Genomic DNA, 26,676 nt, shown 5'->3' with positions numbered 1-26,676 from the left:
GTAAGCACAAATAATGAAAAATATTTTTATATATTTTCTTGTTATCAAAAAGTTATATTTCAGTTTAACATTTCTGATATTGTTTTTTTCTATTCAGCAACGCATTGATGTATGCATAAGGTAGGCTCTAGGCTGCCTGTGAAGCCTACACTTAAGTCAACACTATTTAAACACGCCTTCTAGATGGAACATATACCTGAATAATTTGCTAGATGGGGATACCATAAGAACTTACATATTCCTTCCTTGAACTGGGACCCTCATCCTCGGACTGGCTGAACATGAACCTGAACTGATCATTGCCAAGAAACAATGTTATCCAGGACCGTTGTCACACTGTTCTACAGTGCATATTTAAACAAGAAATAAAGAAACAGTTGAGCAGTACTCAACAGTTCATTTCAATAGTACTGAGGTATAAAACACCCCAAAGATTTTATTTATTAGTACAAGAATATATTCAAAGAAAACCCTCAATGAAATTACATACCAAGACACAAGAACACTGCATTTTAATAACCAAAAACATTCAGTGGAAATAACTGAAACAGTGCTGGGTGGTCAGTTTGCTGTCTCCCCATGACAGCCTTCCTTGCAACTCATAATGGTCCCAGTGCCACCTTCCTCCCCTTTTTTTGTAACTTTTTTCTCTTCCATTCACTTTGGTTCTTTTGCTCTAATTTTTCTTAAGACATGAAGCAGGGCATAAACACCTATGTGTGGACGAATGACAATTTTATACTATAGACAGATATGGAATATATATTTTTTATATATTATAAAAGACATAAAAGATTACTTACCTCACCTATATGATTAGTTTTCCACTACATAGTGTAGCAGGCAACTGGGATATATCAGATCTAGATACTCCACTGCCCACACAGGACTGGGTGCCTCTGTACCTTGCTCCCTTGCAAGCCCAGTGCCAGGACAACTTACTAGTTTCAGCACAGCATGAACATGTGGAAGCCAGCTCCATCCCTGAACTGTATTAACACAAGGTGACATTGGAACTAGTAATCCCTGGTAGACAAAGGTACTCTCACAAAACCAGCCTGATACTCACAGTATTTGCAAACTGGTTAAGCCAGGCATGAGATAGCAGAACATAAATCATTATTTTGAATTATAGGTCTTCTATTTTCTTGAACATAAAAATATTTTAAAATTTAATAAATTAACACTTGATTTTGATAAACTTACCTTGTATTTCCATGAATAGAAGGATTCCCTTTCCAGCACTAGAAGAAGGACAGCCAGTTAAGGAATGAGCTGTTCAACTGCATTGTGACATTGGACAACCTGACAGACTAGTTAGGTGAGCACCACTTTACTTTTCTCCAGTAAGGCTGTGTCTGGTAGAGAAGGATTTACAAGTGGAAATTACAATCAATTACAAATTAATCAATCAAATACCTGACTTCTGATTTGGGCCAAAAGCAGATTTCCCATTTTAAAACAACATAATACATTTCGTATTTCAAACATTAATAATACTGTGAAAGTTTCCTTGATTTTGCTAATACAAAAACAGAGTTTTTATGACTATCATCATAAAATAAGACCACGAAAACAAACTGATTGTTCCTTTCTTTTAAGTCAGCTTGACACAGAATTTGTAAACCAACATCAGATAACCTACCTGTTGCTCTACCTTAGGAGGTTTTTTTTTTGTTTTGTTTACTGTAACACCCTTACCCAAGGAGTCATCCTGTGAAAGTACTCAGTCCATTGAAGAACTAGGTTCCATGTGCCCTCACGGTAATGCAGAAGCAAAACAAAAGCTTACACTGCCAACATCTGATGAAAGAAAATATAAATCTAAATGACATCACTAACCTTGGCACACTATAAAGGGGTAGATGCACACACAGTTTAGATTACTTAGCTCAATTTTGTAGAAAGTTAGTTTGTTTCAACACAACAGCAGATATCCTAATCATCACTCCCATGCCAATCTACTTCCAATTCTTTTTCTTTTTTATTTTTTAAACAGAAAGTTAGTTTCAGTTTGTTTCAATTCTTTCTCTCTTCTAAATGATATAGGACCTGCAGTCCCAAATCAATCTAATATCACCGCTATTAACAGGGCCTAAATCTTGAAGTCAATACAGTATTTTTAGAGTACACTGAATTAGACATTTTTGAAGTCACTATCACACACAAAGTGACATCCTTTTCTCCCTCATATTTCTAGTTGGTAGAAGCAAGATTAATGTGTCTGACCAGAAAACGCCAAGGGCAAAATGTGCAAGTGTAGGCACTCAGTAAGACTATCCCAAACAGAACTGATGCCTCAAGCCCTAGTGTCCTTTTTACATCTCACAAAGTTCTTTCTCATCCTGGGAACCTTTTGCCAAGATCTTTGTTCAAAATCAAGCTGCCAGTAGGGAGACCACATGAAATCTAGCAAAAATCTTAGCTGCAGTAGCCACTTTTGAGATCCCAGTTTGGATCAGTACCCGAGACAGTCTCTTGCACTACTTCAGAACACCAGGTCATGAGCTCATTACTTTTTGAAATCATCTCTGCCAACTTTCAAACCCACATGGCCTCTCCAGAGGTCAAGGCCTGCAAAGCCTATGATACACAAACACACTTTGCTTTTTGTACAGGCTATACAGAAGATACATTCTTTCCTACTGACAAGATGCTAATTTTAAGCTTATACTCCTTATCCTTGGGAAGAAAATACATATAGTAATTCATAAAGATTACTAAAAACTGAGGGGGGGGGGGGCGGGGGCAAGAATGGAAAAACTGATGTATCACTTCTATTTGTCACTGAAATCTCAGTCCACCAAAACATTCCTACCAAACTTACATTTTCAAAAAATTAATAAATCTTTTATGCAAATATTGGGATATATACCAGTTTTGTCAGGTAGCTTGGGCATTTAAATCTCCATCTGACCGGGCCTCTGGTGGGAGGGAAAAAACTAAGCTTTCTTTCCCCTCTTAGAGAAGCTGTACTATGCAGTTAATACTTCAGATACAGGAGTATTTCTTCCCCTCTCTCCTTTGTGTAACACAAGATTTCTTTGTTCTCTTTTGAGAGATTTCTATTGTTTCTGCATGAGAGCAGGACTTAACCGTCATGTACGTAATATTTGCTACTGGTCCATGACACACTGACCCCCCTTTGCTATTTCTATTCTCTTCTTCGCTATTATTCCACAAAAACAGCTACATTGCAGTGACAACACTTGTGTACCATTCTTGATTTTTAGCTGATAAGAGGTGCTATTGCATTTTAAGATGACAAAGTGAAGTAACACGCGAGGGCACTATTTCTACCCCTCTCAACAAACGTGGCTTCCTGTTTGCAAATACGGAGCAAGCACAAAAGCAGGGGGGAAGAGGGGAGCAGGCATTTCCATCTCTGTATGTCTATGCAGCAAAAGAAAAGGTGCACTAATACAGCCTTAATCACTTCTCTAGCAGAAGCTACCCAACACTGAGTTCTCTTAAAAAAAATCTGCTAGTTCCATAGTGACATTAGGAAGAAGCAAAGAATTCTATTACAGTGCTCAAACCAGACTCTAGTCTGCATGTGTTCTGCTGCTCTGGATCTACCATGTAACCCTGAAATCAGTCATTTAATCTTTCAGTTCATCAGTTTCCTATCTATAAAATGAAGACCCCAAATTTCCATCAATCTCACATTTCCAGGTTCTAAGTTCTGCAGGGCAGTACCTACTTCTTTCAAAGTGTCTATATAGTGCTTACAAAAGGCACTATGACAAGAATGGTAGTCTAAAACCAATACGATAGCACAGGCGCCAAAACAAATATTTCTGTGTTCCAGGTCTCAGACATCCATGCAGGATTCGAGACATTTATCAGAAGATTCTCAGGATTTCTGCTGCAGACAATCTTCAGCAAGTAAGAGATGAGATCCCTGGGTTCTAGACAGAGATTCTCCTGCAAGAGCCAGATCCTTTCCACTTAATAGTGAAACTCTGGAAACACACACTTTTATGGTATCCTAAAGCTTCTATAGCCATCATCTTTTATATGATTTGCTATTCCCATACTTTTTCTCCCTGCATGGAATATATCACACAACTTACTGCCTAGAATCTTGGCAGTTAAAATGTATAAAAAGAATTCACTGGTTTATCATACGAATTGCCAAGTACTGGTGTCTCTTCATATTGCGGAAGACTTTTCCTGCTGTGCCAAGGTCAACCTGAGATACAACAAGAACAGATATGATCAGTGAATCTCTCAACACTGACATAACACAAAAGGAAAAAAGGCTTCGTATGACCATCGAAGTACCCTTAAGGACAGGGTAAAGGCAGTGCAATGGTGGGCTACATTTTCCACTGTAGAACATTTATTTGTATTCCACAGAAAGCAAAACTATTTCTTTTGAACTTGAGCATGCAATAAACTGGGAAGAAAACTGTTGGGATAGAAATAATGGGTAGGATTGAAAATAGTGATCAAGAGGGAATCATGATCAACCACTCACAACAACAGCATGCAGGTTACTAACAGATCCTCTTCTATTTTGCAAGTAGCTATAGGAAAAGATGATCATATTTAATCCCAACATACATGAAGCTCTAGATCCTGTCTAGGCAAGCACTCTGACCTAATATGCCAGATCAGGTTGCTGCTTGAATTTGCTGCAGTAAGCCATATTAATTTCTTTTCCTTTTAAAATAGCTAGTTTTATATTCTCTTTGTATTACTGAATACAAAGAACGTCTACACCATTAGCTCTAACAGTGCTGGGCTGCTGTTGCAACAAACAAACAAAAACAACAAACACAAAACCCAAACAAAACTTCCACCCCAAAACCAAAAAGTATTTCATGTGAATGTTAAGACAACTTAAGAGGCAGTGAAAACTTGAGGCCTTCTTCCATTAGCCTGTGAGCTACATAAAAGTTTGCTCTGCTTTTACTGAATTTTCTTTGATGTCATTAGTACATTTGTTTGTATGAGGTTATTAAGTTAATAAAATATATCCACAATTCATTTAACACAGTCAAATTCACCAACTATTTAAGTCCTGCCATTATATAACATAACATTACATAACATAACATTACATAGAGATTTCAATTTTAAGATTCCCACTGACTTTAGGAGACAAAAGTTTGAGAAGACATTCTTATGATTAAAAACATGTAATATGAAATATAATATTGTAAGACTTCAGAAAAGAACAATTAGATTTGCAGTTGAAGTAAAACGATTTTTTGGCTCTTAGTGGCTTCAGAGAACAATTACAATATACTCTGTAACTGGAATTTCAAACGCAGTTAACAGTAAATGATCTGGTCAATGATCAGTCCTACCCAAAAAAACACTACTTGCAATAAGTAAGTTTTGGGATTTGGTTTTGTTTATTTTTTGAAGAGTAACAGTTTTCTACTCCTATTGACTAACTTCTGCGGTAGTATTCCTCAGGTTTTTAATAACAGATCTTCAAGAACTCCTTCCTGCCATCACACCACATCTTCAGGTTTTTTCTGCCTTGCATGCATTGTAAAAAAAAAAATCTTTTAAATTACATCCATAAATTATTGCACAAGTTTACCGCAATATATGATTTATATATATATATATATATATATATATATATATATCTAATTAGAGGAAAAACCCCTAATCTTATAGGGAGCATCATTCATGCTCAGTAACAATATTTGACACTGGTAGCTCAAATTTCAGTAGGCTAAAATACTGGTGCAGCAATACTGCTGCAAGGAAGCTTGTAGAGCTTCGGTATATCTTTTTAGGAGAGAAATAGTGTTTTTACATCTGAACAACAGCTAGCATAATCTCTTTTCTTTCGGTTCTATAACAAAGCTGGCACATCTTTCAGTGGAACCGACCCCTGCCAGTTCACAATGCAGAATTTTTGAGAGAGGAGACAGAAAAATCTAGCAGAACCTAACACAAATTGTAGAATCACATCCCTACACAGAATTTTTTTCCAGCTCAAATAGTTCATACAAACTACGTGCATAGTTGTTCCCAGTCCATCCTACAGGGACTCAAATGTCACTAATTCCAAATGGTCAGAGAATGATAACCAGAAAAACCACTTCTAGTTGTTAAAAAAATCCTTCATCCAGCAAATAAAGACCTGGCACAGAATGCCACTGAAGAACATTTGAGGTAGAGAAAACACTGTGCATTACTTTCACTATAAGCACTTACAGCATTGCTATGTCGACCATATTTTAAGCGCTTCCCACTTAACACAGTGCAGAGGTGGCAGTTTTTTCAGAAACAGAGGTGGCAATTTTTATCATGCTACTTTTATTGCACAAAAAAAGGGCAGAAGAATAATACTGAGAAAATGCTACTAAACTATTTCTTACTCTTCATGCTGTGATAGGTCTGAAAGCAAATGACAAATTTATGTAACCTTGGTTTTTTCATGCAAGGTGTTAAGGTTCAGACATAACTGCACCCATTGTTATAGTTGTGTGTCAAATTTAAGTCAGAGTTTTAAACTTTTCAAACGCATCTGAAATGGCAGAAGATATCAGTACATAAGCTTCAAATACCTGTTATATTTTAGAGTAGTTTGGTGATAAATATTTTTACAGTAGAAAAGTTTCCCAATCACTTTTTCAGACTATTCTTCCTGCCTTACCAATTTTGTTTTGTTTTCGAATATATAATTATACTTTACCTGGTCTTTGCCTCATTATGTATTCCATCAATGATACCCTGAGTAGCTGGTATACACACATAACATTTCTCAAGGTTCATTGTATAACCATCTAGAGTCAGATGCCACAAGTCTTCTAGAAATCAAGAAGCTACGCAGCTGCTCCTGCATCACATGTTGATATGCTGCTACAGCTTTAATTCATCCAAATAAACTTGTTTTCATCTCCTGGGGCATGGAATGCCAGCTGCCACCACTGTACCGCAACTAGTAATAAGTTATAACATGTACTACTGCCATAGCTGTAGTGCCGGGAGTTGGACTCTACGATCCTTATGGGTCCCTTCCAACTTGAGATATTCTATGATTCTATCTTTCAGGACCTTTTCCAGTGCCAACTCTATACAGAGCTGGAAAAAAAAACCAAAACATTTCAAGACTCAACTAGTAAGACGCTCAGCAAGGACTAAGTGGTCAAAGCTGAAAAGACAGTCATTATCATTACCATTACCTACTCCATTAAAACACTAATATTGGAGTTAATCATTGTATATCTATTAGGCTAGTTGTCTCCGTAACAAACTAATTAAACATACATTCTAAATCCTTAATTATGCAACTGTCTGTGAACAACATTAATTTTTAGAAAGATGTTTTAAGCCTTTAAGTCAACATGTACATTAATCCTATCCCATTCCTACAATCTACCTGGAGTGAAAGCTGTTTGATACTTCTCATTCTAATGAGACATTGCATTTGCTAGAAACTAGAAAGCTGGCACATCTAAATAAGTGCACAGGAATAACAATTAATGTCTTTTTTTTCCAATTTACCATTAGCAAGAACAAAACCTGCACTATTCAATATATATGCAAGCTCCATTGTTAATGCAGTCATCTGGAAAAACTAATGTAATTAATATTAGACTGTTGTCCAGCCTGTATATATGGTTGACATTTGTGCAATTTTTACTTTATGACCTTCAATCTGCAAATGAACATTTTCATATGTTCACGAGCACAATTCAATTACAAAGAAAGAGAAACTGTGGCATCTAAAAATCAATAGCCCGTTATAGTATCCTATGATGGACAATTTTAACTGTATTTCATCTATTGAAATGTGATACTACATGCTATCATATTGCATGCTTGGAAAATATTGCAGGCCTTCACTCAATTTGACTGAAGTCAGCAGCATGATCTTATCCAGCAGTGCAATCCTACACAATAAACAAATCAAATTTGCAAGCTTTAAAAAGAAGTTAAAAGCACTCAGTGAGAAAACCCACTAAGTCAAAGTCCTTGCCAGCTGAGAAAGCATGTTGTGCAAGAAAAGTTGGTTATTTTGCAGCAAAGACTTTTTTTTTTTATTTTAAAAGCGGACATTTCATTACAGTTTTATGACTTTATGGAAGCAAGATCTGTTGCAGTCTGGATTGCTGAGCATTTTCGAGCAGGAGACTGGAAACTGACACTAGTTGAATTAAGAATGTATGTTATTAATATATTAAAGATCTAAACAGCTTAATACATTCATTTCACAGTGCTTTATGTCATGACAGCCGCTGTCGCAACCATGATTCTTTCAAGCCAGCTATATGTTTAGCTGCCAGGAGGAAATGGGAGTTTTGGCAAAAGAACAACGACCAGTTAACACACTAGAACTCAAAAAAAAAAACCTCCCCAGTCTGGGTTCGAACTAAAATATTCAGCTACAGCACTTTACCCGATAACCAGTTTTGGACTATCTTCAGGTTTCAAAACAAATAGTCTATTAATAATAACTGGATAATCCACACTACAGAACTACCATTTCCAAGATCTCCACAGACAACCATTTGTCACATTATCCTTGCTTCATGTATTCAAAGTTACCTTCTTAACACCAGGGGTTTGGAAAGATCCTTGAAAAAGAAAACAGCATTTTTTTGGAATTTAATCTGTCCCTTGTTGCAGAATTCTCGCAGAACACACAGGGCTCCAAAGGCAGCTAAACAAGATGCTAATTAGGTGGCTGACATACACAATAGAAAGGGAAAAAAAAAAAAAATCACTGAAAAAGTTCTGTATTTTTCATATTGAAAATTCAGTTAAACCCTACAATGAAAAGGATGTTCGTAAACCGATTTCTGCAGTGAACTATACCAAAATCTGATGTGATAAACAACTGAGCAAAATAAAACAATGACTGTTCAGAGCAATTCCTTACTTTCATGCTGTTTCTAATCAGAAAAGTCTCCAACTTCACACACAAGAGGACTGTAATGAACAAAAACCGGCACTTCATCTACACAGACCAGAATTTTGGGGTCACTTTAACTGCATCTGCTTACATAAGCAATAAACTCTTTATTTAAGCTGAAAGCTCACTTACAAAACTGAAGAACCTGAAGAAGAATCAAGGTATTTGATGACATTATACCGAACATAAGAATTTACAGCTTCTCAGACATGCTCTTGATCTCAACATGAGTTTTACTTGCAGAAAAGTGGAAAATATTACTTTGTTGATAGAAGCACAGTTAATATGCATTACACAAAAACATACTTGAGTCAAAGGATTCCTTAACAGAAGGCCAAACACATTTTACAAAGTTATTAATTATGCATTCATTTTTAAAGGTAACTTCACCAGCTGAACTCTAATTTATTAAGACTAACAGAAGTTTGACAGTCAGTACTGTTTGCACTTTGATACTTAGAGAGACACACCACATCAAAAGAACACCTTTTACTCTTGTCCAAACAGTTAAAAAAAGGCATTACCACAAAGCCATGAAGTTGCCTGAGGACTGATGTTTTTACTAGAGATCTAGAATATTTATTCCAGAGCCTTCTCACCTGCAGTCTGAAATTCAGTAAACCAACTCCTGATTCCAAGTTGTTTGTAAGCCAGTTTGTTTTGTTTTCACTCAACAACAGAACAGCTTACAACTTCTAAACATATTTAAGCAGTACATTTTTGCAGACTCATCCATGATCTAGTCATCTACAGTCAAATTAAAGAAAACTGATGCAAGCCTTGTATTTTTAGACATGTACTCAGCCTATCAGAAAAAAGGCAATTGTGTTCATACAAAATGGATATTGTGGTATATTCTGCTAAAATATCATTTGGTCAATTTATCCATCTCAAAATGGAGATGAGTGAATACTGGTAAGATTTTAAATAAAGTTTAAGAACCATTTCATTGAAGCAATATTTAGAAATCTGAATTACTCCCAATTAAGATATTTAGTAAAGTCATCTTTGTCCTTTCTTCCTTTATTACAAAAACAGTTCATCTAAGAGACATCTGAGCACTGCTACTTTCTTACAGTATTGTTTATGCACTAATGAAAGCATAATTAAGATACCATATTCCATTCAGTATTAGTTAAACCTCTCATTAAAGTTCTGAAGAACAGCCACAGGGTGGAGGTAGATGCCAAAAACATGAAATAAGAGGCAGACATGACATACTCTAACATTTGATCTTCATTTTCTGGTACATAAATATACGTGGATTACCCAAATAAATATCACTCACTTTGAAAGTTACTAGAAAGCTAAATTGAGGAGGGGCTGGAGTGAAAACAGAGGACAAAAATAAACTGTCTCCAAGTTATAAAAGTCTTTACCAAAAAAGAAGTTAAAATTGTAGTGAAATTACCATTGAAACAATACAACACGTCCTTCTAGAATTTAAAACTGTGCAGCTCTATATACTAAGAGAAGTGAATTGGATCCCTGAGTAACATGCTTGTGATGGAGGCAGACAACAGAAAATAAGTATTGATGAGTTTTATTTTAAACTAAAGCCATAATCCTATGAAAAATGTAGTCTGCAGTCTTACAAGAAACTCCATACAACTGAAACCAGAACTGAGTTTCATTAGTATGTTACACACCACTAGCTGACGTCCATAACTTTGGTTTTAATGTAAATCACATCTAACCACAGCTAGAAAAGAATCCTTCCTTATTGCAAAGCAGCAGGTACATAGTTAACGAATAGAAAGAATTGGATTTTTAAATGCAATGCTACCTAACAACAGTAGCTAGCCTTGAAAAGGTTTACTTGAAGACCTTCCAAGTGTTTCAGAGATTCTTCATGCATGTACTGCTCAATATCCTCTACCCTTTCACACATGGCCCCTGTACACTTATATAATTAAGAATGATATTATCATGAACACATTGCAACAAAGCTGTGCAGTGGTTTGTGCACTGTGGGACTGTAATGTTCTTGTATTTCCTAAGCCCAAACCATTGATACCAGAGTTTAACTAGCACTCAACACTAAGACAACACAGTAAGTCTTACCAGCAGAAGCCATATAAAAATAATTTCTTAATTACACTGTCCAGAAGTACACAGATTTACATGTTCTAAGTTTTCTTCTCCTATTTACTACCAAAGTAAACAACATCTGCTGCTCCCAAGTGCTTTTACTCTAAGGAAGCTGCAATGACCTATTAGTAAAATCATTCCTAAAGCTATGAGAAACAAGAGACTAAGGTAAACAACTGGGAAAAAACCCACAACTTAGCAGAGTTTTAATTCTGGTACTTATTGGTAAAACAGGTCAGCCAAACTACTGACTTTGGCTCCAACTTATGTATTTAGCCTCAGACTTACTTGATCCGAGTTTAATCTTATTCTTCATCACTTCACTAAACTAAATCCTATACAAATCATTACAAGTCTGAAGTGCACCAAAAGTTTATTTGCAAAGCAACTAGCAAAACAAAAATTTAGCTGAACTATGTATTTTCTTTCTGAAGTCATCTGCATGACAAATTTTTTTCACCAAGAAAAAGCCAGATGTATTCTGAGAAAACACATTCAGATATTAATTAGGTTTGAGCAGCTCCCTCTGATCAAAAGCAAATGGATGAGTAGCAACCAATATTCCAAAAGCATCAGCCAGCAAATACAGTAAAATGCATCTCAAAAATCTCTGAATCTGCCTGCATGTAGGTTAATTCTAAAGCATACAATGAAGCACAAAGTGCCATGAGGTAGAAACCTGACTTCTCACTAAGTGCTTTGGGGATTTTACTCAGGACTACCTCTAGCTTAACCCTGTAAACTGGATGCCCATTAGCATCTGAGGGACATAAGGCATGCTCCTGGACTAATCTTTCAATCTAATTTCATCAGAGAAATGCAGCTGAAGAACTTTGAGACCACACTGCAGTGTGAAGCAAAGCATGGAAATGGAATGACTGGATATTCACCTGACCAACACACTATTGACCCAAACTAAAATGCTGATGTTGACCCACACTAACACAGCCACAAAATAAAAAAAGGTAATAGTTGCATGTACTTTCCCCCAAAAATTGCTCTCTTCCCAGGTGAAAGAGACCTTTATCTCCAAGACTATGAGCTTACATGACACACATGATTACTTGAGAGGCTCACCTCCAAAAGAAAACTTCAAGGTGGGGGCAAGTTCAATTTAAAAAAAAAAAAAATCATCATTCAGCCAATACCTTAGACAAAATTTCTTAGACAAGTCTTGAAATGAAAGCAGCTCTGGCCACTGACACATTGCGTTTTTCTATTCAGCTATTTCAACTCAACATTTTATAGCTTAGAATACTGGTTTGTTACCTGTTAAGTACACACTGCTACAGAATACCCATGGAGACAACATTTAAACATTAGCTAGTTTTAACGCTGGTTAGTACTACTTCAGTAAAGATCAGCAGCATCTACTCTGCTGATAACACTTTAATAAACATCAGGCAGCATCACACTTCATTAACAGTACTGCGAATAGTTTTTCCTAACAGAACTCATACTTTTTTAAAAAACAACCTATGAAAAACTTAACTTTATTTAGCTTTATTATTAAAACAAAGAGTTAAAAGGTTGTTATGACATTTAGAACACAATGCCAGAGATAATTATAAAACAGCAATGAATCCTAATAAAAAAATTAAAATCACATATACTAAGAAAAGTCCCTGTCTCTGGGAGCCAGCTGTGCATAGTGTTCTTCCTGCAAGTAGCCCATCATCTTTCCAGAAAAAAAACCCCAACAATAAAATTAAAGGCATCAGTAAATAAAGCTGCCATTTTAAACATTTCCAACTTACTGGGAAGGAATTCACAGAAAGTAATTACAGAAGAAAAGTCAGTGCTGATATTTTTTTCTACAATCATGCAATCAGAGCACAAATGGGAAAAAAAGCACTTATATTTACACTTACTCAGTTTTTAAAACCGTGTGTACATTGCCATCATTTAAAGTGCAAGCTACATGTCTGCTGAATTAACTGAAGGCATAACAGGTGAGATGCAAGTTAAAATACTGCCACCAGTAGTTATACAACTAACCACAGATGCCAGTAGCATATTTCAAACCCTGACCAACTTAGTGTGTTACTTCTTCTTGTGTATTACCAGCCGAACACATATTCCATTGCTTTAGATACAATACTTTCGTCTTTCCTAGGAGTTTGTCTGTCAGAAACCACCTAGAAGGTGGGGGGAAAGAGGAAGAGAGAAAATAAAGAGAATCAGTCAACACATAGTTAATTTGTTTTATACTAACCAGGTTTTTTTTCTTTTCTTTTCCTAAGCGCTACTGTATTTTGACAAAATACGTTTGAAAGATTTTCAAAACAAGCCCTTAACTTCTGGAAAAGTGACAAGTCATTAATTTATTATTTTTTATTATTATTTTGGAGACTAAACAGACTGAGTTTGTACTTGAACCACATCTTTAAAGAAATGACAGGAGAAGATAAAGGCGAGGGTCACATTGAAGTTTATGTGTGTACAGCCTCATACAACTAAAGTGAGATAGCACTAAGAAACACATACTTATGTTTCCTTTAAAATACCTGATAGTCACTAGTGGAAGCTTTATATGCTGTTGCAAGAGGTCTCATTGTAGAAATCCTTGTAGTATTGTTTGCAGGTTGTACTGGTGTGCTGACAGCTTTTGTAGGTGGAGTGAAAACTGAAGAAATTGAGGATGTAGAGCTCCTTTCAAAGTTTTCCATCACACTCTTAAAAAGATGGTTAATATAACGTAAATAAATACTTAAAAGCAGTAGTTCAACCTTTATTATCTGTAATTATCTATTATCTAGAATAGTTTGATAAAATATGTTCACATCTCAAAGCAAGCAGGTAAGACCACATCTCAAGACCACAGGTAAATTGCCTGTCAGTACAGAGCACACAAGTACACACCACCACCAAGTGTTTTCCGCACTGCATTCATTTGTATGTTGGGTTATGCCATTGCAAAATAGTGGAAGCTTGTAATCTGTTCACTGTATGTACTAAATGTCAGCCAAGTACTGTTTGAAACAGTATAGAGAAAATAAACTGTAAGACATGCAACAAACTTCAAGTAGTAACTTTTTTGAGGCCCAATTGAACTAAGTAGTGTAACATCCTCTTTCTAAATACTTCTAAAATATTTTACCTGATCCATACAGGACAGTCTCCAAGCCTTTACCATAAGCTTGCAGCTTTTTGCTCAGATTCAATTTGCCAAGGAGTTTCACTCAGTCCCCTTAGGAAATGCTAGAAAAGGAGTCAGAAGGCTCGATTTTGTAAGCTCATGTTTAGAAAAGAACGCATGTAGAATGGAAGAGGCAGCAAGTGACTTGGTGGGAACCATGAGTTCCACGAGAACCCAGAGAAAACAATGTGGGAAATGACAACCAGCCTGGGGAGACCAAATTTGCTGCATTTAGACTCAGTGGAGCACAACATTCAACCAGCCTAAGAACAGCAGAAATTCAGAAGGGCATCTGTCAGGAGACAGCTATCGAAAAAACAGCATAGGATTGGTGTCCAGTGTGGGTAGCAGCTGACTCTCCACTCAGCACAAGGCTAACTGCTACTTTTCAATCAGAAGCCTAAGCACTGATGTCAAATCCATCATATCTAGTTTTCAATTGCAAGGAAGAGTTTTACAGCCTAATGCCAAACCCTCAATGGACTAGTGTCCAGAAATCTTTTGCCTCCAGTTCTACAGGTTAATGTTATGGGTTTATTTATTGATATTTGAAAGTGGACACTATCCACAAAAGGCATAATGAGAATTCAAAAGCAACAAAGATCAGATGCCTGACAATTAAATGTCTTAGATCATTACTTCTAGAGTTTCAGCTTATAGGCAAGTCATTGATACAAACTAGAGATCAAAACAGTAAATAAGTTAAGAAGAGACTGGAAGCCCTACCATCAGAAGCCCACGGAGGAAAGGGGCACTGAAGTACATTTGTTTCTGAATTTTAACCAGCATAAGAAATGTTTCAAACTGATAAAAACTGAAGTAATTGCAAGCTCAATTTCTAGGGCTGCCTTCTCAGAATGGTTTACATTTGAAAGCTTACATTACTCTTTAGCATCACTTATCCTTAGAGGAGACCAAAAAAATAATCTGTGAACTATAAAAGAATGCCTGTCATTTGCTTAAGCTAATGTACAGTACCCAATGCAAAGTACTGCAAGAGTTAATGGTCAGGACATTATCAATGCCTAGAAACCAGCAGCTCATGATAAAATTAGACTGAAATACAGCCATGCCTACCCCAACCGCTGCTTACAATAAAGGGACGTGTTTTTGTGGGGGCACATGGGAGAATAGGATCAGGACTGTCTTGCTAACAAATTTTCAGTCTGATGTACTAAGATAAACTGAAAACCCAGAATCAGATAAATAGTCACATAAAAAAAGAGGGACAATTAGGAGCAATAACAGTCTTAATCTGCCATCACATACCTACTACAGCCCCACAAAGTACCACAAATTCCAGTCTGAGAAGCTCTTTTATCTCAATTGGCTCTTATGTTATGGTTTCAATTCATATCTTGTACAGCAATATAATTCTGTGCATTGTAACTTCCAAGGAGTGCAGAGATTTCCCATAATGATCCTTCTCAGCAGGAAATCTTGTCAAATACTTAAGAAAAACTCAGGTAAGATAAAATAGACTATACCTATATAACCAAACTACCTATGCTTTGCAATTCATAAAGAAAAAAATTAAAGAGGTCAGTGAATATAAAGAGGAAGCCCAAAAGCAGTGTGCCTTTTATTTAAATAAAAGCAGCTCTTAACTTACTTTATCTATACATGGTTTGACACCAATCATGATAGATTCACCAAAAATTCTTCCATCTTTGCTTAAGGCTTTCCGGGCTTGAAGCTTAGACTGGTATCGAATATGCATCCAGTTTCCTGTGTTGGACATCTATATGAGATTAAATGAAAATTGTGAAATTTAGCCTTTTAAAGAATGAGCCAGAATGTTTTCAGAAATAAGTCTCAAACTAAGACATACCACATGCTTTAATATGTTTCCATACTGAGCAAACTGTAGAAGAATATATGAAGCTGATGCTTGAGGAAATCTGAAAGACAGAAAAAATACCCCCAAAATTATAACAAGTAGTTGAAGAATTCTGGTGCTAAAATACAACCATATGAAGGGTTTTTAGAAATCCAAGAGACCAGTGTGTTAATGCCATTTTAGAAGCAGTGACTTGGGGAATATTATCTTCTAGGCATTTTTATTTCACCACACACCTCAAAGGTAGAAAGCTGCCTTTCCAACTTGAAAAAATTAACATGTAGCTTAAGTTAAGGTGCTTCACTAAAATGTATGCATTTGCTGGCTTTAACCACAGTTGTATTTCCTGCAGAACCTAGGAATGCCAGACAACAGCAACGTCCAAGTACTTCTTTCCATATGAAGCACCTGTGATTTTTCTAATATTTTGGAAATCAACTTACCCAAATACCGTTACCCATGTGTCATCAAGTTGATCTTCTGAAGTCAGGGAATCACCCTGAGTATAAAAAGGATCTAGCTGAGCAGGAGATAGAGTAGTCTTCCTAGGCTGCCCAATACTTGCGGGACTGAACATACTCGAAGCTGTTAAATTGAAATGGCATTGTTTAACAAATTACTTTTGCAAGACAGATAAGCTTAAGAGCCTATAGTAAAAGAATAAATTCAGTTATCAAGCATTCACTTGTATATGGAAGAGTTTGATGGGAGATCTATTTGCAGACACAGACAAACAGTAAGTCAACCTAAACTTCACATCTGCAAGCATGCTAGTAAGTTTTATGGCTAGCAACCTAGCTTCCTCCTTGACCTCTGAATGCCAGCAGCTTAATACAGAAGCCAAATAGGAACAAGACAGCAGAATTAGGCTTAGCAAGAAGCCACAGGTTCGTACACAAGATAGGAAACCTTATGAAGATGGAAGGTGACCCATCAATCTCAGCTGCTTCACTCAAGTACAACCACCTCTGTGCTCAGTTCAACAACAAATTTTGAATAAGGAAAAAGTAAAGTTGGCTGAAATTCAGTCAGAGTAGAAAAGTATTTCCTATTCACATCTACATCCCTTTTGAAAAGCTGGTAAATAGAAGATGCAACTCCTTCACAAATTAGCAAGGAGTTGATGTAGCTTGAACAGTGGTGATCTTTGGATATTAGGGAAAATTTCTTTACTGAAAGGGTTGTCAGGTATTGGAACAGGCTGCCCTGGGAAGTGGTTGAGTCACCATCCCTGAAGGTATTCAAAAAGCACATAGACAAGGCACTTCAGAACACAGTTTAGTGGGCATGGTTGATGGTTGGACTTGATATTGAAGGTCTTTTCCAATCTAAGTGATTCTATGATTTGTGTATTAAGGAAAGCAGTAAGGAAGTAGATTATGTATTTTCACAGGACATCTACCTGTTCCAGGAGTTGATGGCATAGTTCCAACCAATGGGCTCTGTGTTAGAGAAAAGCTGGCCTGTATTAAAATACAGAAAGTAACAAATCATTCTTAGAGGTACACTTCACATATCAGAAGAGATCATTTTCAGGTAACTTAAGCATCAGGCAAGAATATTAACTGTTGCCTTAAGTTACTCCTAACTTTTAAGAGTAAGAACGGACATTTACCTGTATATTTAATACGAGATTATTAAAAGTTATTAATGAAAAGTTATTTGACAATGTTTTTACATTCTAGCACACAGCCTAGCAGATAGCCAGGACATCCAGTACACCTCAACTATTACATCCTGGAATTTCCAGCTGATTACTAAGCCTTAGAAGAGAATGCAGTTAACTTCCCTGATCAGAGGCTTAAATGCAAGTATCAGAGATAGTATGGGAGTGTAGAGCAAACTACAGAAGGGAAGCACCACAAGCAACAGGATTCAGGGTCCGTCTACAATATTTTGTCATTTAACAAAAAAGAGCTACCAGTATACAAGAAGAAAGCTTATTTAGGTTTAAGGTGAGCTTTAGGCAAGAGGAACTGAAAAATCTGTTACCCAACACAAATCACACATGCTTTGTGAAAGTAAGTAGCTTTAGGTATCCATCCTCAGAAACCTTACAGTTTTAACTTCTTCAAAATAGGCATCTCATTATTGCGTAGTATAGTAATTCACACATTCATGTGCATCCTGCTGGAAAAGATGCCAGCATCAGAAGTTGCCAGCCTCTGATTTTCACGGTCTAAAGGGCTTAGAAATCATGGAAGCATAACCCTCACTTGTATTCCTCATCGCTAGACTTGCTTTCCCTCTCAACTACTTAGTGCAGCTGCACTGAAGGAAAGTATACCTCAAGTTTTAGCTGCTAGTAGTTATTTTCTTGTTAACATCGAAGGATTTCAACATCCAAAACAATTTTAGTGTATTTTTAGCCTGAATCATGGCATTTCTTAGAGACGAGATCAAACAAACTAGAGCACCTGTAGACCTACCAACATGCGTTCTGATAGCTGCCTTTTTGTTTGTTTGGTTGGTTTGTTTGTTTGTTTTTTAAATATCCAGTCCTTTAAGACAGTATTGGATTCTGTGCTTCACAGAGAACTTGAACTTTCAGGATAAACTTTTCAGGAGGCAACACTCAAAAGACTGCTCATTCAGTGAAAGGCCTTCTCCTTGCATCAAAAGGATCATGTTCACTGAAAAAGAACCTACTAAGGCTTGACTGCTCACTTGAGGTAAGTAGCAGACCTTATTATTAGAACGACCTTCTAGAAGTTTTACTGTTACTCTCAAAATTAACCCCACCTCCCTGCCCAAATTTTGATTTTATATTGTACTCAGCACAAAATTCCTTTTATTTCAGTAAGTGCCTCTATTGCCCACTAAAAGAAAAGATAACATGTATTTGGACTTTTCTGGCAATCAATAGCCCAATAAATTTACAACAAGGTGAAAAGCCGCAACAAGTCTGCATCTGTCATGTACAAAGCATAGCAGAGGCATGATTTGCATTTTTCATTCTCTACAGTATCAAAAATCAGTAACGACAGAAGACAGCTCCATGACTGCAGCTCCCATTTAGACTACACAGGCACACCAAACACCCAGAGTAAGCAACAGCATGATCTGAAGACTCACCAATCATTTTGCTACAGCAGTTTATACAACTGAGTTAAAGAATTCACTGAAGCAGTAAACTACCTCATATCTTCTGCTAAGAATAGGCCAGTACCTAAGCCACTTACTGGTCGTCTTGAGGTTAGAGGTGTTGATCCAAGTCCTGGACTAGATAATTCATCATATATGCTCCTAACTGGTGGAGCACCACTTTTATCTTTATGCGTAGGGACTACTGGTTGTGGGGGAGATCCTCCTGCAATTAAAAGAAACAAATGAAGAGCATGAGAAAACTTGTAATTTTTACTCCACTGCTACTTGTTCTTGAAACTTCAACCATAAATTCAGCCATGAAAGACGTTGATTGTTTCACTGGGGGTTTGCAAAACCATCTGGCCTACCAAACTGCTCAGGTTTCAATGTTCTACATAAGAATATCACATATGTGTCAGAAACTACCTCCTTACACAAGTACCATCTAAAACTTTTAGACCTCTTATAATCCCAGTATATTCACTACTGACATGCACTTGTTCTTTTTATGAAGTTCTGAGCACAGCTACGTCTTCCTATTTTAAAGGCAGGTTAGTAATGTATTTTGTTTCAGAGACTAACTTCCCTGTAGCAGAGATGAAAAAGCAAGGTTGTTAAGATTTGAGACATTCTACACGCTAAAGAACCATACCAAAATGCACACAGACATTGCACATGCTGTCACATTCCCACCGTCCAAATTCCCTTCCCTCCCACATAATTTCATATTAAACAAAAATGTAAGCTCTTGAGAGCAGGCACCAGCTTGCATTTAGACAGGATGAAGTTAAGCCAGCTGCTCCCTCATTTTGTAAACTTTGGGACTTCCAGTATAACAGAGAATTAAATTCACTGAAAGACCTTGACGTATCTCTGAACACTTTGTGTGGGTTTATCCCAGCAGGGGTGTGGGGTGGGCGTGGGGGGAAGCAGTTCAACTTAAATTAAGCTTTTCCAAAGTACTTTTCAATCCTAAATTCTGAGCTTCAAGACTCCTCTCTGAACTGTTTAACACATCCAAGAACTGTTACAGTCCATTATATAAAGCACTCTCCCATCACGGTTTTCAGTTTAAGTGATATACTTAACCACTCATTTTGCGAGGCCTGTGTTAGTACCTGGTACCTGGTTACCCCTTTTCCAGAATTGATACTCTGAGGCTGTAATAAACCCTTTTGAAAACAATTAAGTGAAATTCACATGACTATTTTCAATTTCATAAATATTTTCCTAAGAGGCTTGTACGTGGTGGGGACAGACAAGAGCAAGAAGCAGGAGACAGAGACCACCAATCATAGAATAACTCAAGTTGGAAGGGACCCATAAGGATGATCAAGTCCAATTCTGCTTGAAATTGAAAGAAAAGAATATCTAAAATTATCTTGCAGTACTGTAATCCTCAATTTCTCCTCCAAAATTACTAACACAGTAACACCAACAGATATTTACATTAAGCCAACTGATTTAATACAAAAGCCAAGATCACCCATGACATGAAATAAATCAATGAAGCTGTTAACTACTCGCTCACAATTTTCAGAGAAGAGACATATAATACCACCATCTTAGAAACATGGGTAAGGACTTCTAGTCGAATCAGTTAGGTGGTTGGAAAGAGATGAGCATCTACAACTAGGAAAGTCACTACTCCAGCCCAATTACAGCAGACATTACGATGGTAAATACAACCACTAGATACTAGTTAAGAAGTATTTCTTAGTTTTTAGAAGTCTGACAATCTGTAAGTGACTTATTAGAATTCATTGCAAAGAAATAAGCAGCTTGCACAAGCTGCATTTAGCTTGCCAGCAGACGTCTCTGTTTTAAAGAGAAAACATTGATGGCTGTATGTGCAATTGACTTGTAAAGAGCCATATAAACTGATTTTACATTAGGAGAGGTTCATATTACTTGCCCTGTAAAAGCAACCTTTCCTGGTACCCAAACTGCCATGTTTAAAACTTTTATTAAACTTAAGTCTACTTTGAGCAATTTAGCTAAACTCCACTGAATACATTTGAGTTCACCATTTATTCAATGAGTTGAGCTCATTTTCAGAAAGTTATAAAACTACAAGAATTCAAGTAGCCATGTAAAGCAATAGACAAACCAAATCTTTACTTTCAGGTCAATTTTTCATCATTTAACAAATTCTGACCTGCAAGTAGTGGAGACCTCATTTCCATTACACCAACTGAAGGGCCGCTTAAAGCACGTGGTTGCGGAGTCACTGGCGCAGGTAAATCGCCCATCAAGAATCCAGGAAGAAACTGAGCACTAGCTCCAGGTTTTGGAGATGTCGGGGAGCCAAGAGTCATTGGCTCTGCTCCTGTGTTAATGAAAACAAAATATAGCAACACGGAAGAAGCCTTTTCCATTGCTTAAATAGTGGTTCTATTAAAGAAATGTAAAACAATATGCAGGAAGTGACTAAGATGGTTCTAATCATTTCTTTTCCAAGTAAGCGAAGTTTATCATAATCTTGCGGTTTTTGCAACTACAAGAGCTGCCACGCTGAGACTTCGTTCTTAAAACATACTACTTTGCTGATGGCCGGATTTCTGATTTTGAGGGTAATCACGGTTTTGGGGTTGTTTTAAAGGCGCTTCTTACGTCAAAGCAATCAAGACAAGGCTAGATTCCCCTCCCCAGCCGGCCGGTTCCGCGCCCCAGCCAGAGGAACATGCTCCGACGGAGCACCGCGGGCTCTCGCTAGCCACCTCGCGGCTTCCCCGCGGCCCTGCCGCCCCCGCCGGGCCCGCCACACCCCTGAGCCGCCCTGGGGTTCCGGGGTGCTTCAGGGACGGATCTTGGATCACGGAGCGCCAGCGCGGCGGCTGCTCGGTTTAACCCCAGAGGAAGGCGCTTATCCCGGCCCGATCTCCCATCACCCACTCGAGCCCGGCGGCGGCCGGACTGCCCCCGACGCGTACCCTGCCTGGAACGAAGGACCGGCCCCAGCCCCAATCCCCTCAGCAGCACAGAGGAGCGCGGGCAGCGCCGGGAGGGGACAAGCCGGGCAGCAGCGACCTCTGAGGCGCCTCGCGCCGCCCAACGGCCCCGCACGCGCCCAAACGCCGCACGGAACGGCGCGCGCGGGGCGAAGCGGCGCCCGGGAAAACCGACGGGGGCCACGACGCCGGGAAGGGGGGAGCGGGGCCGGCCCGGCTGCCCCGTTTACCTGCGGGCTGCGGCTCCATAGCGAAGGCAGCCACGTCGGCCCGGGCGGCGGGAAAAGGCCACCAGCAGCTCCGCCGGGCGCTTTCAAACGGGACGGAACTTCCTCACGCCGTCACTTCCGACCCGCCCTCCCGCCATCTTGTGAAGGGCCCTGGCCGGGAGGGGAGGGTGACGTCCCCGCGCGGCCCGCCCCCACGCCGCGGGGCGGGCGGGTGGGTGGGTGTTACCTCAGCGTGGAGGAGCCGGCCGCCGGGCCTCTGCCCCGAACCGCCTACCTCACAGACGCACGACTTAAAGAACCGTAGTTACCGTTACAAATGCTTGTCCTGGATTATTTCTGTGGGCTAAGAATTCATGGACCTGCAGCTGAGGTGAAGTGGGAAAGCTTACTCACTAGGGACAAGACCGTCAGTCATTTCCCAGGCTGACAGCACATACAGCCACCCACATATGAAATGGAAATGCAGTGACCCGTTCCCCCATGGAAATGGGGAAACTGTAGAAGATTTTAGAAAATTTAGGACTATAAGGCTGTTAGAAATTAATACAGAATGAGTTAAGGTTATTAATGGCAACAGAGCTGCTCAACAGGCCATGAACAGCGTTTTCAGCCTGCCCCCCGGTATAGCCCCAATCCAGGACCGGATTAAAACCCAGTCCAGCTAATCAGTAGAGACAGATCAAACAAAAGATGAAAAATCAGCAAGATAGAGGTGCTTAGCTGGGGAGTGATTAAAATATGTAGAGCTTACAAAGGTAAACGCGAAATAGTTAATGAAACAACCAGAGAGGTTTTCTCAGAATTGTGTAGGTATGAGACGTAAAGGTAAAGGGGACAAGAAGATGACTGACCCAAGACAGACTTCGAAAACCACAGGGCGCTGACCGGACAGAACGAGACAAGAATTGATGAAATAAGATGATGATGAGTGATAACGACATGGCAACCCAGATCAACTGGAAAATTACAAAGACTTTGGACTGAGATTATAAACTACCTAAAGGGTATATAAAATTGAGAGAAAATTTTGTGGGTTGCCATTCGCTGCGGTGGTGGCCCAACTCTGAGTTGTTAATAAAGCAAACCTAGAGAAACCCATAACTAAGAATTCTTTAACAGAATTGGTGACCCAGATGGGACTGTAAGACACAAGAGGAAGGAGACCAGGACTCTCTCTGGGCAGACCCGTAACCAATACTCAAAAGCCGGTAAAAGTATCAGGTGAGTTCACCTATTGGGACTTGGGAACGCATGATTCTAGATATACTGGGAGTACTCTTGTGTTTAAACTTGCTGATAGGAGAAAATGGGAAATGTACCCAGGGTTGAAAGGGAGACGCCCCTTGCTGAGGTACTGGAAAATTGGAAAAATACCCCTGGCACAAACACTGCAAAAGCAAAAGCTGATTACTTTGTGCCAGATGGGATGGCCATCCCTGACTTATGAGAGAGGAGGAGGACCAGCAGATGTGTGGCCTCCGAAAGGAACTTTTAAGCCTCATAAACAAAAGTTCCTAAGAATGATTCTGGAAGATATGGGTAGTCAGGATATTGACTACTGGTATATATGGTACAATCGGGCACAACAAAGACCAAAATTATTAAAAAGGAGGGCAAGCTCACTTCCCTCTGCTCCGGTAGCTGAGGAAACTGACCTTGCCTCCACTGGAGTGTATCCAATGAGGCTTGAATACATTCTGAATCCAAGAGCTGGACCAGGAGCTCCTCCTGATGTCCCTGCGGTTACTGCAGTAATAAGATATGAACCTTGGAAACAAGGAGATTTAGTCTCCTGGCAGAGTAAAATGCCCAGGCTGAGAGATGATGCAGAAAAATGTGCACAGTTGTTATCTGGCATAGTAACAGATTATAGCCCCAATTGGAATGATATGGAAACTTTATTGTGAGAGCTATGTCAGCCTGAAGAAGGAGAAAAAATATTCCTAAAAGATAGAGAGATAGCCCACAGAGGACAAGGGTTAATCCCTTGGCGAGACCAGGACCCAAATTGGAATCTGACCACCACAGAAGGAGTGAGAACCTACCAGACTGCTGTGCAGCAACTTATAGAAGCTGTCTGACAGTGTGGAGAAAAGGTGACTAATTGGACAAAAGTTATGGAATGTAGGCAAAAATCAGATGAACATCCTAGTGATTATTGGGCACAATTAAAGGCAGTGCTCTTAAAATATGGGGGAATGACAAAAGATAATTTTCAAGAGCCATTAGCAATCAGTGCATTTGTGGAACAGTCAGCTCCGGATATCAGTAAATATTTTAAGAAGCACATGGCTGGCTGGCAGGGAGAAACCCCACCAAAAATTCTTAGCATTGCAACTTTTGTTTACGATGGTAGAGATGAGGAAAAGCAAAAGAGAGAAGAAAAGCAGAAGGAAGAAAAGAAATGAGAACGGAAGGAGAAAGAAAGGGAAATCAGTTTGCTGGCAGCTGCAATTACTCAAAATTATAACCCCAGGGGAAGAGGACAGGGATTCCCCTGTGGCAATTTTAGAGCAGGACGAGGCGGTCAGGGACGACTGCCTCCTTGTGCTGCACAACCTCAAGGAATGAACTTTAATGCTTTAGAATGTTTTTATTGCGGGAATATAGGGCACATACAAGGGGATTGTCCATTGCAACCTGTGGCAGCAGGACAACGACCTGTTCCAGCACAGCCACCGCGACCACGTTCTCAATGATATTGAGGAATCCAAGGTGATCGGGATGACTGAGCCTCTTGATGGAGTGGAGGTAAATGAGTATGGACAGATTACTGCAAAGGTAAATGTAATTTTTGTTACCTTTTTGGTGGATACGGGAGCTACATTGTCATTATTAAATTATGATATTCCTCAGATTTCTGGGGAAAAAGTGATAATAAAAGGAGTTGTGGGAGAAGAATTGAAGTACCTCACTCTCCCTTTACCTGTCATTTTGGCCAGAAAATTGGCATGGGGAAGATTTGTAATATCTCCCAATTCACCTATTTCATTACTGGGACGTGACCTTTTGCAGGAATTTGGTACTCAGATATCTCTAGCTCCTAGTGGAATTAAATTATAGTTTATTGGATCTGAAATTGCACATATTTCAAATGAAAAAGAATTGATAGAAGATATTCCACGAGGACTTGAGGCAGTACCCCGAACACTCTGGAGCACCTCAGGGGAAGGTGTGGGATTGTTTCTTTCTGCAGAACCTGTAGTAATAAAAACGAAGGGAGGGTTACCCCCTTCTATTAGACAATACCCAATTGCTAATGAAGCTATACCTAGTATTTCAAAACAAACTGATTCTTTTTTGAAAAAGGGGATCTTGAAGGAATGTCAAAGCCCATACAATACCCCTATCTTGCCTGTAAATAAGCATTGATTAGATAAAGATGGGGACCCAGAGTATAGATTTGTACAAGATCTCCGAGCTGTAAATGAGCATGTAGTATCATTGCATCATGTTGTTCCCGATCCAAATTTAATACTAACTTAGATACCTGCATGGGCACAGTATTACACTGTTTTAGATCTAACAGGAGCATTTTTTAGTATTTCTATTGCAGAAGAAAGCCACCTAATATTTGCTTTTACATGGCAAGGAAAACAGTTAACTTGGACGTGGCTACCACAAGCGTTTACTAGTTCTCCAACAATTTTTTCTTGAATATTGAAAAAGGATCTGAGAGATTTAAGTTTTCCAGGCGATTCAGTGTTGGTCCAATATGTTGATGATTTATTGTTGGCTAGTCACGCAGAGGAGGAGTGCATGAAGGACACAGAATATCTCTGTATTCAACTAGCAAGGAAGGGACACCAAGCATCTCTATCCAAACTACAGCTCTGTCTACAGCAGGTAAAGTACTTGGGATTCATATTGAAACCTGGGGAAAGAGAAGTGGACCCAGATCAGGTAAAAGTAATACAAGAGCTGCCGAGACCAATTACAAAAAAAACATTAAGGGGATTTTTAGGACAAGTGGGATTTTGTAGACCATGGATTCTGGGTTTTAATGAAATAGCAAAACCCCTACCTGAAGCCACTAGAAATGAAGAAGTGGAACCTATAGAATGGGGACCTGAAAGGGAAAAAGCTTTTAGGATTTTAAAGGGGGCCTTATTAAAAGCACCAGCCTTAGGGATACCATATTATACTAAACCATTTAAGTTGTATTGTGCTGAAATGAAGGGAGTTGCAAATGGTGTTGTAGTGCAAACTTTAGGGCCACATGAGAGACCAGTAGCCTATTACTCTCATATTTTAGATCCTGTGATAAGAGGCACACCATTCTGTATAAGAGCGGTGGCAGCAGCGGCTGAGTTAGTGGAGTGAACTCAAAACCTGATTCCGGGACACCCACTCACTGTCTGTGTACCCCATGAAGTTGAACTTTTATTAAAACAATATGCGGAAAAGGCACTATCTCCACAAAGGGCACATTATTATGAATTGATTTT

General features: G+C 38.8%; 1 protein-coding gene across 5 annotated transcripts; it reads right to left on the bottom strand.

Annotated features, from left to right (window-relative positions):
* Positions 1-1,429: 1,429 nt before the first annotated feature.
* On the bottom strand, positions 1,430-22,385 carry NUP35 (nucleoporin 35). 5 transcript variants are annotated; one of them, XR_005932581.1, is made up of 10 exons: positions 22,229-22,384; positions 21,206-21,376; positions 19,143-19,270; positions 17,363-17,423; positions 16,404-16,545; positions 15,952-16,021; positions 15,733-15,861; positions 13,489-13,656; positions 8,375-13,119; positions 1,430-5,496 (listed from the first exon to the last, which is right to left on the bottom strand). XR_005932581.1 is itself a non-coding variant. In XM_030017733.2 (9 exons), the coding sequence occupies exons 1-9, from the start codon at positions 22,245-22,247 to the stop codon at positions 13,042-13,044; spliced, it is 963 nt and encodes a 320-aa protein (XP_029873593.1). In that variant the 5' UTR covers positions 22,248-22,385; the 3' UTR covers positions 1,430-13,041. The 5 variants fall into 5 exon arrangements, 2 of the variants coding, with proteins under 2 accessions (XP_029873593.1, XP_029873592.1); XR_005932582.1 differs by having other exon boundaries at positions 1,430-5,492; XR_005932583.1 differs by having other exon boundaries at positions 1,430-8,552; positions 12,059-13,119.
* Positions 22,386-26,676: the final 4,291 nt, after the last annotated feature.

Source organism: Aquila chrysaetos, chromosome 6 (assembly GCF_900496995.4).
Source record: "Aquila chrysaetos chrysaetos chromosome 6, bAquChr1.4, whole genome shotgun sequence".
Classification (NCBI taxonomy): Eukaryota; Metazoa; Chordata; class Aves; order Accipitriformes; family Accipitridae; genus Aquila; species Aquila chrysaetos.
The sequence above is the reverse complement of the archived record's forward strand: the minus strand, read 5'-3'. Positions and strand labels throughout refer to the sequence as shown.